At 56.1% G+C, this 2,190-nt stretch overlaps 1 protein-coding gene across 3 annotated transcripts in view; it reads right to left on the bottom strand.

The window, feature by feature from the left end:
• The window catches only part of RMDN3 (regulator of microtubule dynamics 3), a 21,697-nt gene extending 19,837 nt beyond the window's left edge, over positions 1 to 1,860 (bottom strand). Inside the window, exons 1-2 of one of the 3 annotated variants that reach the window (XM_011932612.1) lie at positions 1,615 to 1,860; positions 1,106 to 1,299 (exon numbers count right to left, since the gene is read on the bottom strand). In XM_011932612.1, coding sequence (XP_011788002.1) covers positions 1,106 to 1,299; positions 1,615 to 1,625 — 205 coding nt within the window. In that variant the 5' untranslated portion in view covers positions 1,626 to 1,860. The remainder of the gene's footprint in view (positions 1 to 1,105; positions 1,300 to 1,614) is intronic. The other 2 variants (XM_011932614.1, XM_011932613.1) reach the window with 2 other exon arrangements.
• Between the last annotated feature and the right edge of the window lie 330 nt (positions 1,861 to 2,190).

The following is a 2,190-nucleotide window of genomic DNA, read 5'->3' as shown; positions in this document are numbered from 1 at the left end:
GCCCAGGCAACAGAGCGAGACTCCATCTCAAAAAAAAAAAAAAGAAAAGAAAAAAAGAAAAAAACACTCCTTCCTCTTGCACAAATATGGTAGTAGTTTGAACCAGCCCTAGATCCTTTGCTCAAACGAATTAACAAATCTGCAAATCTGAACTACTCATTTCAGCTGTGTGGGCTGCCAGCCACATTCAGCTTCAATTGCATTAAGCGTGCTCCCAGCCCTATGCCGTGGAAACTCCACTGGACCAGGCGACCAGGCCCAACAGGCCCAGCCTTGCCACTTAATCTGTGACAGCCTCAGGAAAGTTACACAATCTTTTTGAATCTTGGTTTCCTCATAGGAGGGATTTAAAAAAAACAAAAAAACTTGAATGAGATAGTTTCCAAGTTGTCTTCACATTCAAATATATGATTTAATACATAAGCTTGAAGACTTTTAATCCCTACAAGATTATTCTTTTTGCCCTCTTTTGGATTCTCTCTACTTATTACACACCTCACCCAACACTAAGCAAGTGCCTTTAACACCCACATAGCACTAGTGTGGCCAGAACTAAAAGTGAAAGCTAAGCAGTCTTTTTGAAATATACTTGCTTGGGAATACAGGGTAAAGAGTAGAGAAAACCACGACTGCCCTGCCCCTTTTTTTTTTTTTTTTGAGATGGAGTCCCACTCTGTCGCCCAGGCTGGAGTGCAGTGGCGAAACCTCAGCTCACTGCAACCTCTGCCTACTGGGTTCAAGCGATTCTCGTGCCTCGGCCTCCCCAGTAGCTGGGACTACCGGCCGCGCCACCACGCCCGGCTAATTTTTGTATTTTTGGTAGAGATGGGGTTTCACCATGTTAACATCTGGTTGAATGTTGGTCAGGCCGGTGTTGAACTCCTGACCCCAGGTGATCCGCCCGCTTAGGCCTCCCAAAGTGCTGGGATTACAGGCGTGAGCCACCACGCCCGGCCCGACGACTGCTTTTTCAACAAGCTTCCAAAAAAGTGAAACCCTAAGGCGCTTCTCTACGTTGCCCTGTCCCACAATCTCCACCAAAAGTAGCCCAGACCCCAGGCCCATTAGTCTGCAGTGACCGAGGTCTCAGGAGACGGGCTCCTACCCTGGCGTCCGGTCTCTAAAGTCTGCGTATAGTCCAGGGAGTTGGGAAGGCTCTGGCTGCGGCCATGGCGCTGGGTCCGTTTCCATCGCTGGCTGTAAAGGAGGCACAGGAATCCAAGGCCGGCGGCGGTACCCAGCAACAGTCCCAGCCCGGCACGGGCACCACCCAGGGCTCCCAGTCTAGACATGCTGCACCTGCGGCCAGCAGAAGCCACGGGGAGCAGGCAGGCGGGCAGGCGGGCGGGCAGGCAGGCAGGCGGGCAGGGGTAGGGAGAGAGAGAGATTCGTGAGTCTGGTAAACCCACCCCCAAGGCAGAACCCCGGCAGGTATCCCCTTGCCCCAACACTGAGCTCCTGACTACCTGCATCCCAATCTGAACCCTAAGGCTTCTTCCTCCAGCCCCCTGGGCCCCACTGCCGCTCCCCTCACCCAGCCTGGACATAGCCACCCCTCCAGCACACCCTCCGATCCGGGTCACAGAGTCCCGCTTCTGGGCCTTCAACCCCCACCTCAGCCTCATAACACTGCAGACCACAAACCCGCCGCCCTGGCTGCAAACTCCCGGTCTTCCCCTGCGGCCCAGGAAGGCGCTCTGGCCTGGCAGGAGATCCACTCAGAACCTTACCCAGCCGCCAGCCACCATGGCAGCAGCCGCCGCGGGATCACGCTGTCAGTGACCGTGACGTCAGACAGACGGCGCCAGCGGCTCGGCGCCCTGAGGGAAGGCGCACGGAGATGACCACGCCGGCCCCACCTCCGGCCTGTTTCCCTCAGGAGCGAGGCCACGGGCGCCGGCGGAGGGGCGGAGTCAGCACAGACCGCGAAAGGAAAGCAAGAAGGGGCCGAAGGCTGAGGAAAGGCGGGAAAGCGGGGAGACTTCTTGGGCGGACGCTCGCGCAGTCACCCTCACTGTCCGGCAGCCAGGCCTCCATTTCCCTCCGGTCACACCCGCTTACTTGCTGCTCCCGGAATACGCTCAGCATATTCACCCTTTCTCCCTGCGCTTCTGCCCGGACCTCCCCTCTGTGCCTGGAAAATGTCACCCTCTCCCCACGTTTTATTTTTATGTTGTAGAGACTGGGTCC

The sequence above is a fragment of the Colobus angolensis genome, unplaced genomic scaffold (assembly GCF_000951035.1).
Source record: "Colobus angolensis palliatus isolate OR3802 unplaced genomic scaffold, Cang.pa_1.0 Scaffold97, whole genome shotgun sequence".
Taxonomy (NCBI): domain Eukaryota; kingdom Metazoa; phylum Chordata; class Mammalia; order Primates; family Cercopithecidae; genus Colobus; species Colobus angolensis.
The sequence above is the reverse complement of the archived record's forward strand: the minus strand, read 5'-3'. Positions and strand labels throughout refer to the sequence as shown.